This window comes from Myripristis murdjan, chromosome 7 (assembly GCF_902150065.1).
Source record: "Myripristis murdjan chromosome 7, fMyrMur1.1, whole genome shotgun sequence".
Lineage (NCBI taxonomy): Eukaryota > Metazoa > Chordata > Actinopteri > Holocentriformes > Holocentridae > Myripristis > Myripristis murdjan.
This window is the reverse complement of record NC_043986.1, coordinates 12,296,987-12,312,346: the sequence shown is the minus strand read 5'-3', so window position 1 is coordinate 12,312,346 and position 15,360 is coordinate 12,296,987. Positions and strand designations below refer to the sequence as shown.

Below are 15,360 nucleotides of genomic sequence, written 5' to 3'. Positions count from 1 at the left end.
CTGTTCCATTTGAAAACACCCAAGCTGTTATTCTATTTGCACGCACATGCATAAATACACAAGTTGTACTTCACAGATTGGCAATGTAAAATATTTCAATTTTTACCCTGAGAACACATTCAAGCACAATAAAGCATTTCTAAGCTTTCATAGTTTTCATAGCTTTTTGGCTTTGGAATAATGCTAATTGATGTTAGTTGAGGGAAGAGAGCAGTGAGAATACAATATGAGGCAGAAACAGACGGAGGAATCTGCGTAATTGGTGCAGAAATATGAGGACCCATGCTGAGCCTGGATAGGTGAGAGGAGCACATGGGAGATAGGTGGTAAACTGTAATGAGCATAAACTGACAAACTCTAACTAGCATTAAGAAAATTCAAAGGTATGACCCCCCGTATAGAGCATATCACCAATACCTGAACTACACAGCTCCAAAACAAACACACACACACACACACACATATTCACGCAGAAATGTCCCTCTTGGCTACAGAAGGAGGAATCAACTGTCATATATCCACAAGAAAAGTTCACAACTCTGATATTTGCACAGGTACGACAATAACCTGACAATGACAAACTTGTTTAGACCCTCGGCTAAGCCTGTCACTGACACCTTCAACTAATGTATCACAACATGGTGAAATCTTCACTGAGCTAACTCCCAGCCTGTCAAACCATGTGCAAATCCGTCATCAGCTCCCACATTCCCCGGACCTGGATAAACTGTGACGTTAGGTCAAGTATCATCTGACACAGAAATCCACTGACAAAGTGTAGTGACCCTTAAGCTTCCATGAAAATAGTGACAAGAGCATCTTGATACCGCTAAGCCAAGGGGAATGGCTTGATTTGTTATCACTACACCAGACTCTTGGTTCTCATAGTCACTCAAAACAACACTTCCAGATGACACAGGCGACATGCAGAGTGTCATAAACCACTGACATGGCACCACAAGTGTGTCTCCATGGGATACCCCTCTGCCGCCATACATCCCAAATGAGAATGTATTAATAACACTGACACGGCCACAAGCCAAGTGTCTGCGATCCAAACTCATTTTCACTGTGTCAGGGGTTCATGCATAATTATTCGCTTCATCGACCTGTGAGACTCGCCTGCTGCAATCTTAACATCCCCAAAATTGGAGAGGATCTGCCTCTCTTGGCGACACCGTGTCTCGCAGCCTCGACCCCCAAAACAGATGCGGCACATCACACAGAAACACACACCATCCTGTGAGATAAAAGCTGTGAGTGCGCCTCGGGTCAGTCTTAACCCAGAACAGGGTATGAAAAGAGCAGCTTGGTAAAACATTGCAAATTTAAATCTCTCTCTTACTCAGACAGATCTTTTATTAATATTTTATGCTCTTGTACAATGCAAACTAGTTCAATTCAAACTTGCTTTCTTCCCGTGTAAAACAAAAGGATGCTTCAGCTGGGAAACCAGGTCACAGGGTTTGATTGAATGGGTAACCAAGACTCTAGAGAGGTGACACAAATGAGATCAACAGCTACATTACGAGAAAAACGACAGCACAGTTAAAGGCCAGGGAGGAAGGAACAATATATTTGAATAAACACTAGGTGGATTACACAGATTGGATTCCAATTCCCTGGTAAAACAGTTGGTTTTGACAGATCATGCTGCAAACCCACAAATCCTAATCATCCTAATGCTTGCATTATGGCTCCCTCCTTTGCTGCAATGATTGCCTCAGGGGACTGTTGGGATTGAGAAGCATGCCACAAGTTTCAGATTGACCCCGGAGGTAATCAGTGGCCTTGTGCATGGGGAATCCACACGTGCAGGCATTTGTCACAAGATGCTGAATGTGGAGTGACCCCTGTGAGCTTCAATGTGTGTTTCACCAGGTAATGGATCCCTGGGGACCAGACTGGCATAGCTAGGTTAAATCCCCCAGCTATGGAAACCATCGATTGGTGTAGCACAAGTCTAACCAATCTATCACACTAAATGAATGGACATGCCAAGCCCAAAGCAATGGAGGAGAACAATAGTGGCTAGAAGAGAACCGATGTCTTCATACTAATGAAACGGGCGCTAGGTGTTGATAAAGTTCGACACCCAGGCTGTCAAGTGGGAGGCTGAGCACAGAGGAAGAAAGGGTGGCTTTGTCAGCAGATAAAAATTTTTCTGCACACCTCCAGTCTGCTTTGACTTGTCGCAGAGGACCAATAATTTTATGTTTGATCAAGTATGTCACAAATAGTTTTGCTCTCTAATCTGAGAACAATATGTTTTCATTTTCACAGCAGAAAAATTTTTCAAGCAAGTCCTTGTGCCTGCTTCTCCCTTGGGCACTTCCTGGTAGTTTTGTAGAATTAAAGTGTGTGTCATGTACTCACAACATTACAGCAAATCTAGGTCACAATCTATCATCAGATCATTTTTCAGTGTTTCCTCTCACTTTCCTCTGCATATCCAACCATTTAAGAAATGAAGAAATTCCTGAAAATCTTTTCAGAGACAATAAACTGCCTCTCCCTTTACTGGATTGATGTCCTAAACATTTGCTATATTTGATGTCAAGCCTATCAGTAACAATCTGGTCCCACATTCAGATCACAGAGGCAGATACAGGGTATTCACACTGACCATGTATTTTCAGATCGTGACCAATATCCTGGACATTGATCTCTGTGGTGAACAAAAAAGGAAGGAGAAGAAAAAATCCATGCATCAATTGAAGATCGCCTTGTCAAGCCTCCGGGGCATTTGTGATTTTTCTCTGTGTGCACAATTTTTCTGACAGACATTACCAGAAATTGGAAACTGTGTTTCTCAGTGGTAATTTGGACCCACTGAGCCAAAATCCCAGTTTTCCTCAAGTCATTTTATATGTGAACTCTGAGACCATCTGGTACGCTGAGATATAGGAAAGGCTCATTATGGAATCAACTGGACTGACTTTGACTGCTTTGCTCAACATAAAACCATGAAACCACATATCTAACCTTGAAGAACTGAAAAATGTTATTATTGGCATGGAACCACTGGGAGTAGTAGTAAAGCTAGTAAATGTGTCCACTCCCCCTTTCCTATCAAACCCACTGAGCTGTACTCATTGGCATATGACGAGGCACATGCAGGAGTAGAGACCACTTGAGTTTCAAGAGCAATCTTATCGCTGAGTTGGAGTCTAGCCCTCGCGACCGAGGAGCAGATGCTTCAGGCTCTGCTCACTGACTGACCTATGAGCAAAACCAATCAGAGCCATAGAGGGGAAACAATGTGCTATCACAGCGATATGCACTTGTTTTGATAAGGGGTTGTCTGCCTCAGTCCCTCCAGTTTGTCAGGAGGTCGGCTGCAATAACAGCGGTCGGTTTGGAGAATGCCTGTAGGGTTGCATACCACAATTCAATTCCATATGTGCTGCAATCTCAGAGCTTTGAGGCTTACTAAATCAATTACACAGAATTGTGGTGCTGGTGCCTCTCACCCACATAACACCCTTTGTTTCTGTTTGTTTCTATTGCATGGGCCAAATAGAAACCTGCACACAACTGGCAGAATGCTCTGAAGTTATGCATTGTGTGTATTGTTTTTTTTTTTTTTTTTCATACACACTTTTGCCAGTTTGGTTTTTGAAGTGTCCATATTTAATCTTTTGGGCCATCCTCAGAGGTCGGGCATGAGCTAGAAGAACAGACGGGACCTTAAGTCTTTGCATCTAAAGCAGGCGATATTTCAAGGCTAAGTGAAAACATGAAAGAATTTTTTCAATAAACTATCGAACTGTGTCCTGAAGCAAGTCTTTGTTTGGGGAGACATTAATGACAGACGAGGGAGCTGCAGTCTGACAGAGCCTGAGGGCATCTGCACAGATCGCTGCTTAAAATATGAAGGTCTGAGGGAAAATAAAGTAAGTGTTTACCAAGAGGGAAAACTAGTTCCATTCCAAAGTCTAGCTTCTAAGCAAAAGACACAAATGGGTACACATGGGCACATGTACACTCACCCATACACCCACCTACACACACACACCCACCTACACACACACACACACACAACCACACACAACCACACACACACACACACACACAGAAAGCAAAATACTTATACACACGTACCACATACCACACATACACACACTATAGCTTCAGTTGTGCGAGCCATCAGTGCATTCCTCTCACATGCAACATTAAACACAACAAGGAGTTTCTAATTTCCGACGGGGGGGGGGGCACAGTAGACCACCATGACGCAAATTGCAATGCGGTTCACCATCTTCATCCACTTCCAAACTGTGCACTCTTCATAATAAATTTGGCTCAAGCTGCACCAGTCTCTCTTTCACTCCTCATATTCATAAAGGTTAATTGGTGTGTTTTGAAAATAATCGACACATCAGTTAATTGCACAGAGGGGTTTTGAAGGGCGGCTCGCTGACCAAAACAAAGTTGCGTTCGTTTGGCAACTTCAGACTTACAAAGTGGAAAGCATCGGCCGCATCTGCAGACGGACAGAAGACATTTATCAGGGCCGACCTTATCAGCTCCCTCGGCAGATCACTGAATGAATGTTTATTTGGAGAAGGATGCAAATGAGGGAAGAAAGCGGAAGTGGGAGGGAGAGTTGATAATCTGTCGCCCTCGGCTCAGCGTGCCACTGATATCTGAGATCCCTATCAACACTGATACGGTCGTCGATTTCAACACGAGAGAGAAGGATAGAGGGGAAACACATTATGTAATACACACATCAGTAGCCTAAGGTGAGTTCACCTACATACACAATAAACCTCACTAGAGAGTACAGGTTATGGGAAGGCCCCGAAAACACAGCCTTAACCTGAATAAACATACTTAAAACAATTATAATCTGTTCCCACAAGGAATTCGCATTTAAATTAAACTGCAGAATTCCGTTTTATAGCCAATGAACTGGTCTGCACCCGATAGCCAATATTTCATACTCTCTAGGTTTCTCACCGTGCCCCACCCTACCTAGCCGAGGCACTAGTCATCTTTGCGAGCTTTTTCTGGGCGCTGGAGTTGAATAATAGGCCAGTGAACACCAGCAGCGCAAAATAAACTGTTGCCACTGGCAATAAATCGCGGTCTTTATGTCTCTCTGGCACAAAAAGCATCATTTATCGAAGACGGTAAGTCAGCTGTACAGCTTTACATATGGCACACCGCCTCAGGGGAACCTCGCACTCTCTCACGCGCCGACAAACTCTCCGACGGTCGATATCCGCTGTGGCACGCGACTCCGGCACGCGGGAGACCCGTGAACACTCAGTGAACGGCCGCACACACGGGCCTATAGAGGGAAGCAGCTGGGAATTGTAATCCAAGTCTTGATCTTCCACGCCAGAAATATAAAAATCGCACTCACATCTAAAGCTTGAAAGCTTAAGGATGATATGACTTGCAGAATATCAAATTAAGTGTGTTATCTTCTTCTCTAATTGATTGGGGAATATGTTTTAATAGTGTTTTGCAATAGTTGCGACATTATGATTTTTGGAATGGTGTTGTAATTCTACGTGCCACAACGAAAAACCATCAAAAATCCTGAAATGAGTCGGATTTGCATGTGTGTGGTACTTAATTAGGAGTGATGAACTTATTATATTGACCTAATTATAAGGCTGTCTCCCAGTGTAGTTTATACTAATGCAGCCTACATTAAAGTTTTGCTGTGACATTTCTATAGCAGCCTTCAGATACTGATGCTTAACAGAGTATTTCGACGGTGAGCAGACTATGGTTTTGATAGTGTGTTTACTCTCTTGCAGCTGCTCACCAGCAGCATCGCTCTGGCTATTCTCGGTGCTGCATACGGCCAGTGCACCCAAAGCGCACGGAGCTACCCAAAGCCTGATGCAGACACAGCAGCGCGGCGGCGGACTAACCTGCAAGACACAGAGATCTCCACTTTGGTGGCCGGGATGCTTCCAGTGATGGGGTCGAAGTCACACACCTTCGCCATGGCCTCCACTTTGTCCATAACGTCTCCCTCCATGAGCGCGGGAGACGCAGGCCAGCTGCCCGCTTCGCACAGCCTGAGTCCCCAAAACCTCAGTCCTTAAGAGAGCCGACGCTGGAGAGCAGTGGATACGCACTGGTTAAGCGGGGGGAAATAGAGTCCAGTTAAATCTCCGAAGTGCTCTCCATTGGACGGGCAACAGCATGGAAAGTTTAATGGGCGCCTGCGGCGATCGAGTTATTGATTTGACAAGAGGAATCAGAAGCCAGTGAGAACGCACCAGTGTGAACTCCACTGTTTTCAAGGCAAAGAATGATCTCCTCTGGCAGAGGCGCGCTTGAAAAGTGAAAGCTCTGAACTCCACCCCTCCTGTCTGCATTCTTCTACATGCTGGACTGCGACTGACACTCGTTGCGGATTCAAGCTTATGTATGGCTGGACGGATCGTTATTTCGGTCCAAATTGGTTTTGAGGGCTGTTAAGCGCAACAGCCCCTCAGAAAAGCGGCATGAAGGGACACAAACCTCGGATTGTGTAATTTTATTGTTTTTGTCGATCTGATAGGAGTAGCTGAATTGTGGGCATTCAGTTTTAACGTGCTTTGTATTTTCTTGAAGAGTAATTTCCTGCTGCTTACGGTGTAACGTGTTCAGATTTGAAAAAATAATAACAAAAGAGTTTCAACACAAAAGTGACACAGCACGTAAATTAACGAAAAAACAAGATAGTCATCTGAATCAGTGCGTCACCTGCAGTGGGTGAATTGTTTATTGTTAACCAGTGTTAAAATTACATCAGTTCCTCTGCAGCGCCAGGTCTTATTACTAATTGAAAAGCTGCCTGATGCACTTTCAGCATCTGGACAGCTCCTCAAGCTTCTAGCTCCCCCGTATTTGTCCTGCTACTGTGATAAAAAGCGCAGTTTTCCCTTCCAGCCCCTCAGTTTTTTCGCTTCCCACTGGCACCCACATTCCTTTCTGCGAGACTGTGGCTCTGCGCTCCCACGGGAGCGCCTCTTTCTTTTTCGAGGATGCAGGCTTCCTTATTGAAGTACCTGGTGAGATAGAGAGAAACTCAACGTGTCAAACGAATAATTCTAAGGCAAAAATAACTCTGCAAAACCGCTTGTGGTCTATCCTGCAGGTTTTGCAGAACAGTTTGTTTGTGTGCGCGCGTATGCACGCGTGGTTGTGGGTGCGTTTGTCAACGTGTATCTGTGTGTGTGCGTGTGAGGGTGTGATAATTCCCATTAGTCATGGCCACCCAACGACCAGCAAATCTCCTGGGAGAGGAAGCTGCCGCTCTGAGTGATTGTTTCCCATCTCAACAGAGAGCACGAGGTGCCTCGTTTAACCACAGACATAAAGCTTTCCAAGAAATCACCCTAAATCACCACAGTGGCAAATACACCAGCCCGACACTCAGATGGAAATAAAGCTCTCCACACCATCCATTTACACACACACACACACATATACACACGCACACACATTGGTTTTTCTATCTTTAGACACATTGTGTTGACTTACATTCATTGTCTACAGCCTTCCCCTAATCTTAGCCATAACCAACCTTTGCCTATATCCTTAACCAATAAACCAAAATTAGCCCTTTCCTTTTTTGTGGATCACCCAAAATGTCCTCACAAGAATTGTCATCACAAGAGCAGTGGTTTCTGGATAGTTGGTCCTCACACTATAAGCATGTACACAAACACATAGGGGTTTGCCTAAATACATATTTTTTGACACAGATTCGCGCACCCACAGAGAGACTGAAACATTAGGACGATCCATCACTCTCAAAGTGTCAATGGGCAGCGGCATGGCGGGGGGTCTAAATGCAGTTGTAATGAACCACTTACACTACACCTGGGACTGTGACTTATGGCTGATTGGGTGGTGTGAGGGCTGCAGCTTTCACCGCCTGATCGTTAGTCATACACTCAGTAATTAGGCCCTATGGTGCCCCTTGGTTGGTTGATTTTTGAGTTCCCCAGAGTGCACCGTTGGTGAGACGGCCTCAGCTCCAACCTGCACCCTGCCCACTCCCTATAGCTTTGGCAGGAGTATAATTGCAGAGGTTTGCTCCCTCTCTGCAGGATGTGTGTGTATAGTGGTTGGACCCCACACTGAGTCTTAGACCTGCTCAGCATCACCACCGGGCCCAGCGGGGGGTGGGTAGGACACCTGTCGATGGACACACATACACACATTCTCATACCTCTGGTGTTTAATTCTGCTCTCGTTCTGATGACTCCAACAATGTGGAGATGAATAATGTCTTGGGACCCACTGGGTGGTGCCTTTGAGGGAGAGAGAGAACGAGAGAGAGAGAACACATGTGCCTGTGTTCAGCTGGTGCTTCTGTAAAAAGGCTTAAAATAAAGGCCTAGAAAAGAAAGACCAAGCATATTAAAACTCTAATATCATCTATTTTCTATGCTGTTTGAAGACATTCCAGGCATCTACTGCTCTGAAGTGAGCAGCTGTGAAGCAAGATACTGTAAATGCACCATGGAAGAAATACTGGCAGTGAACATTCTGGATGATTGTTGGAGAAAGTTTTGTTTGTTTATTTTTTTTCACACATTTCTATTGAAAAGCAAACACTTTCCAAGGACAAGTGCACCATCTGTCACTCGTGAAGAGGCTTTTTTGTGCTTAACTACAGAATCAGTGACTGACTGACCAAATGAAGAAATGAATGAATGACTGGATGGATGGATGGATGGATGGATGGATTAATGAGTGAGTGAGAGAATGAGTGAGTGAATGAATTAATGGATAACAGTAGTTCACCTTTTTTTGCCAGCAATTCTAACAATAATTCTGTCTGTCACTGCTCCCCTGATGAGAATGAATGGAGCAGAATAGCCTGAACAGACGGACAGTGTGGCTGAAAGCAGGAATTTATAACTTAATGGCATCTGATACCCTATTATAAACCAAGAGATAAAAGAATGTCGCATCATCACAGGGAAATATTCTCATCCTCACTATGGTCTCTTTTAACTCCACATGTACCTTTAGTGGGAAACCTGAACTGGCAGCTATTTTTCTTCAAGAACAAGTGCCTTTCTCGCTGTTCTGAGACAGAAATCAACAATTTTCTGTGCAGAGCATATTTGTCAAACATATTTGTCATTCTCAGTTTCAGATGATCCCTTAAATTTGTCAGCACTGTAGTATCTCTGGAGAGCAGGAAACCGAGCGCACCAAATCCCTCCAACGTGATGATGCTCAAGTCATCGAGGAGCAGTGTGTGGATCTCCAGTCACACGCTACAGTGCCTCAGTATGGAACTGAAACCGCTGAGATCAATGGAGAAGCAGCATTTAGCACATCACACACTGCTAAGCTGTTCCATTGCATTGCCCAGCTCATAGATGTATAGAGCTGCACTGCTGCAAGGTAAATGGACCTTCACCAAGCATGCAGGGAAGAGGGTGTCAGACTACGGCTCATTCGTCTTCCACATGACAGAAAAATGACAGGGTGTGACTGCCATAGAGGGCGTGAGGCAGCCTTCAGAAGAAAAAGAAAACCTCTAGGAGCGGTTTTGTGTATGTACATTAGTGTATGTACTTATATAAGTGTGTGTGTTTATATGTGTATTAACATCAGTGCCTTTAACAGAGACTCGTCTGTTACGCTGACTGAGCAGTGGCAAATGTAATGTCGGCAACTACTCCAGCACTGTCACTAAAACAATGTAGCACGCCTGTCCTCGGCCCTGGCGACAGGAAACGGCCATGTTTCGTTGTGGTAGCTAAAGCACTGCCACTTGCATGTCAAGGAGTTCATTATGTTGAGAGAGCAGCTCACACTCTGTACGGTGCAGGCATTCCTTTAGAGTCCAAATGGAAATGTTACGTTAGTTGTATTTTACAGATTCTGCCCTGTTACTAGGCTCAGAGATACAGTTACAGTTCCTTGATGCCTTGAGAACTTCAGGTTCATCAGACAGACTTTCTATGGTTATGCATTTCAATGCTGCACACAATGGGAGTCACTGGGTAATTCATTCTAATCATTTTTCATTAAAAAAAGAAAGAAAATCGTTGCATTTATTGAAAGCTGTCATGCATGCAGGAATCATAACTTTCATAATTTCAAAGTATGATCGAAAGTGTTAGAAAAAAATGCCTGCACATTTTAATAAAAGGAAATAATACTGGAGGCATTTCTCATATCCTCTGACAGATCTGTTGGTTAGGCATATGTGACAGTGGGGGGATCTCGGCTGTGGGGCCGGCTGGCTGTAACAGACGTGTGATTGGCTCAGTAAGGACAGATCCTCTCCCTTCCACTGTAAAGCCCAAGCAAGCATGTGCCAAGAAGCAGGAGCCAGGAGCATGCAGAAGGAAACTCCACTTTGAACTCAGGTTGGCTGGTCTAATCTATCGTTGATGCTGATAATATAAACCAAAACAATTTCCAGGGTGCAGGACCATGGGCTGTAAAATCTGGCAGCTTTTGAAGTTTAAGTCCTCGGGAGAGAATTGACTGCAGAGCAACTGAAGCCATTTTAGCTAATTGTGCAGTGCACATCTGCTTAGCCTTGGAGCCCATGGATGGACCATTATGATATCTGACTCAATACTGTACTCAAGTTGTTTTAGCGCTTATCTATTTCCAGTGATCTTTCAGATATTTGATACACGTCCTAATTTTCACTGGCATGGCAAAAATAGTTTTTCAAACATTTTTTAAACATTCTTTTTATTGAGCTTTTCAAGTTTAACTGACACACTGATACCTAGAGCATACAAAAAAGACAGCAACTGCAGTACAGTACTTTTTACAACTAATATTGCACAAGCAGGATTTATGCACATATGTATACATAATGCATATGCTTTTTTTTTCTTACAAATTTCTCATGTACCTATTTTGATATTTCTTATTTCTTCTTCAATTTCTTACCTTTGCATTTATGCTTATATATATTCTTCTCTTGGGAATTTGAACAACAGCAAATGACCCAGTTTCCCCTCAGGGATCAATAAAGGATTTCTGATTCTAATTCTGAAAAAATAATAATAACCAAAACAGCTAAATAAAAAAGGAAAATGACTGAGATTCACGCTAACATTAAAACTTAAATAAATCATATAAATCCAATAAGTAAACAATAATCACATCACTGATCACCATCATTTTCAGTACAAAATCATTGCAAAGGTAAGGGATTAATCTGGGTAGAAGGGAAAATCAAGTGTACAAATGCAGAATTTTTTTCTCACAGGTAAACCATTCAAAAAAGGAGAAAAACAAGTGCCAGTTTCCCACAGGAAATAAAGTTAAGCTTCTCCAGGTTAAGACAACCCAGAAAGTCTCAGACCCAGTGTTTGTAAAAGGGTACAAAATTACATTTCCAATTTTGTAAAATGAGCTTTCTGAGCAGAGGAGTAACAGAAGCCACTGTATCTGATTGAGCACGAGAAAGGGGTGATGATGAGGCAAGACTTTTCAATCTGTAGGTTTCAAAGTAGTGTCTTTTTACAGACTCAGCATCAAAAGCATGAGCACCTGGAGAGTACACTATAAGCCACAGCGAAACACATGAAATCGCCTTCTGGTTTCACCACTTTTACAATAAGCGACTGATTTGAATTCTGCTTGCCAAGTGAAAGGATTGACCAATCGATGAATCCAATTGCTCTATTTAAATGCCAGGCTGTCACAGGCAGAAATGATCCCCAGAGAAGTCATTGAGGGCTCCTCAACTGGAAGAGGTACCTCCCTCTGAATACCAAAAGCCCATAACCTTGTCAGAGATGTAATCTTAAAAAGTTAAGGTCCCTCACATCCACGCGCCTCGTGAGATTGTCTCTGAATAGTGTGGTGTTGCGATATGTCTCCTTCCTTTTCTTCATAGGCAGCTCATCATCCGGCAGCAGCCTGACCCAGATCCGCTATCCCCGTGCTCACATCATCTACATATTCATTGGGCTCTCTTAATCATAAGACAGCCCCTTGAGCAGAAGAGAAAACTCTCTAATTAGTTGCTATCATCTGATGGCAGCTCATTGTGCTGCTGCGTCTTGTCTACTGTGTGTTTTGTACTGCTGCACTGCTACACAAAGTAACTTCATGCAGGTTCTGCAAGGTTCTTGACAAGATGACGCCTTTTAATGAATCCCGACTCTAAGATACACCCACATGCATTCTGATTGATCAGAAAATTAATTGCCCCTATTGTCCATTTGCTTAAATAACCTTCATATGACAGCCACAAACCCCCCTCACCAAACCATTAGCCTAAAACGTCAACCCTTATGGACGCATCTTGTCTAGAAATGTATTGGGATACAAAACAAGGCCTAGCTAACTTGTGACATAAGGATCGTGATGAGTGGCTCTTACTGTCCTTCTGCTGTGTTATGTTTGGCGAAGATATTAAACCTATCATGTGTTGGAAACAGCCCACTCAGCAGTTCAAAGAGTACATTGCATTAATCTATTAATTAATTAACTGAAGTTTGTAATTCCTTAGTCCCAGGGAAAGATATTTAACCGGCGTGCAAGCCTGTGGCATGAAATCTTCAGTCCTCACAATGTAGAAACTAGAGGGTCATTATGGAAATGGTTTGGAGATGACACTAATTTGAATAGCTTGGGCTGTCATCCAAAGTCCATATCCATACTGTCTGTTCCTGCCTACAGTTCATAGGATGACTGATTGCAATGTCAAATATGTGATTGCAGACTGCTCGAACATGAAGTCAATTTGAAATACATTCCAACACAGGAGTTACATCACACTGCGGATAACACAAAATTTCAAACTACAGTCTGAGGGAATGACTCTGCAACAACTAAAATTACTGTGGAGGACCACAAAATTACAGTAGAGACAAGTACTGCACTGGCTCTAAATTAAATTGCCGGTTATTTGCAGCAACCATAGCAACCATCACAAGGTCAAACGCCACTTCATCAATATACAAACAATTTATAATCACAATGTCTGTCCACAAGGATCCATCTTAACCCTTGGGCAAAAATCTAAGAACAGACTTTATCTGATTGAGAATTCAAGGAGCGTGGGCCCAACCGTGGTTAGACAGCCCCTGAAAAGGTAGAGACAGTCCATACAAACATGGTGATGTACAACAGCCAGAGAGAATCTTTTTACTGCTGCAAAAATAGCCACAAAATGAAAGACTGCTGTCTTCTTCTAGTCTTACGTCTGACAGAGACAGACATGTTGGAGAGTTTAATGAAAAGGGTTCTCTTAAAAAAAAAAAAAAAAAAAAAGTGCTGGTATTTTCACATGCTGCCTGGTAACTCCTGCACAAAAAGTGGAAATGTCAGAGTGACAAACAAAAGCAGCCAAGACACAAAGATGACAGGTTTCTGCTGTTCTCTCTAGAGGGATTTCTAAAAAAAAAAAAAAAAAAAGGATTCTTGTTAACAAACAAACAGGCACACACACACACACACACACAAACACACTGTGCCACTATTTAACAGCTTCTACAGAGACACCATTTATTTTCTGGAGTAGAATAGCAAGAAATTCCTTCATTATGGCTGTCTCCTTCCATGAACCAGAAAAAGCATGGTGTCAGTGTCAATCAATAAAAGAAAATGAATGAAATTACATCAGAGGCATGGTGCCAGAGAGAAAATGTATCATCTGTTTATCCACTGAATCCCAGGCCTTCAATTTCAACTAAATTTTCCATCCCAGCATCTTCATGCAACAGTAACAGAACAACTAATGACTCTACCTCAGGATGCTAACTGAAGCAATTTAGTTCGTGTTGACTGGAATCCAGCTGCCCCACTGCTCATCTTCAAAGAAATAAGAATGATTTAGATGCTTAATAAAAACTATTTTATGTGGCAATAGTATCATAAGCATTGCTGAGACCTGAATACACCTTTTAGGGAGAGAAGAAAGTGTTAAGTTCCCTATGGAGGTTAACCCACTGTCATGTCTGCATCTGTCTGTTCTGTAAGCATTGGGTCTAGCCTTAAATGCTGCAACCCAGTGCAAGAGTCGACTGCGGCTTTGTGTCCCGGTGCTTTGGCAGTGCCAGGAGGCATGGAGACAGCTCACTCAGACCCATGATCGAGTTTGCCTTTCATTGTGGGAGGGATGGACTTTCATCACCGTGTTTTCTCCAAAGCTATATCCATGCAAATCATTACATTTATCCCCTGTGCGCTCCGTGCGATTTGGATGGAAATGAATACAGAGCCAGTAATGTGTGAACATTGCCATACAAATGCCCACAGCAGGCATAGTGCACCACCAATGGCTCAGTGAGGACAAATAGCAGGATGCCGCCTACACAGAGATCAGATGCAGGTGCAGGGGAACACCGCTGAGTGCGAGCTGCAAAGGAGGACTACCATCAAGGCACACGCTCCAAATAATATCAGCCATCATCCAGCAGCAAAGTAGAAAAATATAGTTTTCCTCAGCCTTGCAGTATGTGAATACCACTGGGGTTGTGTCTAATATTGAGTGAGAACACTACTTGTTGTCATCCTCAATACATCAGAATGTGATATGGTGTGAACTCCTGTCTCTGGAGTGGACCTATATATGTGTGACAGAATGATTAATGTGACTCCAAACCCTAAGCATTATTCAGCCCTCGTGGTGCTCACATCTAGATAATGAGAGGGCCTACTCACCAGCTGAAGCATCCCCAACTCTCTGTGCATATGCCCTCCGGCACAGCCATCACAGCGAGAGGACGCTCCAAGCAGTATTTGCCATTATGGTTTTACTCATTATAGGACCAGCATGAATTTAGGAGTTGATGGGCATCCACATGCTCAGAGGGGCCCGGGGATGTCATCGCTGTCTGGAAACCCATCAGAAGCTTCCTCCGTTAGACACACAGGCCTGTTGCGGTGTCGTTAACCCAGTCGTTGTTTAACCCCCCTTGAGCATTTCCTAAACCCAGCGCCGCCACCAGCCCCCCCACCACCAACGCCGCCACCGGCCACCAACAACAGCTTTGTGAGTCAGTTTCCGCAGAAATGACAACTGCCTTACTTTAAATGCACTCTACAATCAAATCAGTCAAGGAGATGGAGAGATAGCGATGGAGGTTGGTGGGTGGTGCTATCATACACACTGCTTATTATGAGCACTTCAGGGCCCTCACACTTATGTTCACAATTTGCCTTTCACACGTTTCCAGAAGTGGTTGTTAGGTGTGCGAGGAGAGCTGTTACAGTCGATACCTTTACACCAACCTTTCTCTTCTGCCTTCTGCAATACAACAATCTGTGCTTGGGAGCTCTCAGGTGCCACAAAGTCAAGCATTCATAAGTGTGTCATCATCAGTATATATGTCCGTATGTGTTTGTATGGGCAACATGGGGGTCGGGGCAGGTTGGCTGAGACAGTAAAGTGTGACA

General features: G+C 43.6%; 1 protein-coding gene across 1 annotated transcript in view; it reads right to left on the bottom strand.

The window, feature by feature from the left end:
• cpne5a (copine Va) overlaps nt 1–6,004 on the bottom strand; it is a 67,448-nt gene extending 61,444 nt beyond the window's left edge. Inside the window, exon 1 of the mRNA XM_030056489.1 lies at nt 5,895–6,004. Within this exon, the coding sequence (XP_029912349.1) occupies nt 5,895–6,004 (110 nt within the window). The remainder of the gene's footprint in view (nt 1–5,894) is intronic.
• Nucleotides 6,005–15,360: the final 9,356 nt, after the last annotated feature.